Source organism: Eimeria tenella, genomic scaffold, assembly GCF_000499545.2.
Source record: "Eimeria tenella Houghton genomic scaffold, Eth_scaff2537, whole genome shotgun sequence".
NCBI lineage: Eukaryota > Apicomplexa > Conoidasida > Eucoccidiorida > Eimeriidae > Eimeria > Eimeria tenella.
In genome coordinates, this window is record NW_013542405.1 from 1,256 (window position 1) to 2,196 (window position 941).

Consider the following 941-nt stretch of genomic DNA (forward strand, 5'->3'; position numbering starts at 1 on the left):
TTTAGGGTTTAGGGTTTACCTTCGCTGCGGACGTCGTCAATTGTGGCGTCTCCATACCTCGCCCAAAACTCCTCGAGCTGCTGCATCTCTTCTTTGCTGATTGGCATCGCGGAGACCTTCTCCGCGTCCGTCAGCGGCTGCAAACCCTAAACCCTAAACCCTAAACCCTAAACCCTAAACCCTAAACCCTAGGCCCTGCGGCCTGCGCCCTCGCTTCTGTTCTGGGCGCGAAACCCTAGACTCCAAACCCTAAACTCTAAACCCCAGGCCTGACTTTGCGCCCTAGCCCCTACCTGAAACTCCAAACCCCAAACCCTAAACCCTAAACCCTAAACCCTAAACCCTAAACCCTAATTACCCTGACGAGCCAATGCGCCAAAGCTTTGTTTTCGATCAAAGGGCTCCAGGCCGAAGAGTCCCATCCATTTTCTTCGAGAATGCCGCTGGCGTAGCAGCGGTCTCTGCGCAAGCCAAACCCTAAACCCTAAACCCTAAACCCTAAACCCTAAACCCTAAACCCTAAACCCCAAACCCTAGCCCACCTGCACACAATAACCAGCGCCCCCTGGGCCTCCGACACCAGCATGCCCAGCTGCAGGATATTTTTAACTCCGCAGATGAAGCACTCCAGCTTCGTGTCTCCTGCAGCAAACCCTAAACCCTAAACCCTAAACCCTAAACCCTAAATCCTCGACCCAAACCCCAGATCCCCGGGCTTTCTGCCCTTCTGCTCTCCCCCTGCCCCCAGCCGATCACCCCGCGTGCTCTCTCCCCCGCGCCTAGGGTTTTGGGTTTAGGGTTTAGGGCTTAGAATTAGGGTTTAGGGTTTAGGGTTTAGAATTAGGGTTTAGGGTTTCCGGTCTCCAGAAAACCGCATTAGCCCCCCGTTTAAAACCCCCAACCCCCACCCCTCCCGCCCCCCCCCTGCCTCTACGCGCTAG

General features: G+C 55.4%; 1 protein-coding gene across 1 annotated transcript in view; it reads right to left on the bottom strand.

The window, feature by feature from the left end:
* ETH_00036705 (uncharacterized protein) overlaps positions 1-642 on the bottom strand; it is a gene marked incomplete at both ends in the record, with an annotated part of 1,588 nt that extends 946 nt beyond the window's left edge. Inside the window, 3 exons of the mRNA XM_013375127.1 lie at positions 20-137; positions 359-461; positions 543-642. Coding sequence (XP_013230581.1) covers positions 20-137; positions 359-461; positions 543-642 — 321 coding nt within the window. The remainder of the gene's footprint in view (positions 1-19; positions 138-358; positions 462-542) is intronic.
* Between the last annotated feature and the right edge of the window lie 299 nt (positions 643-941).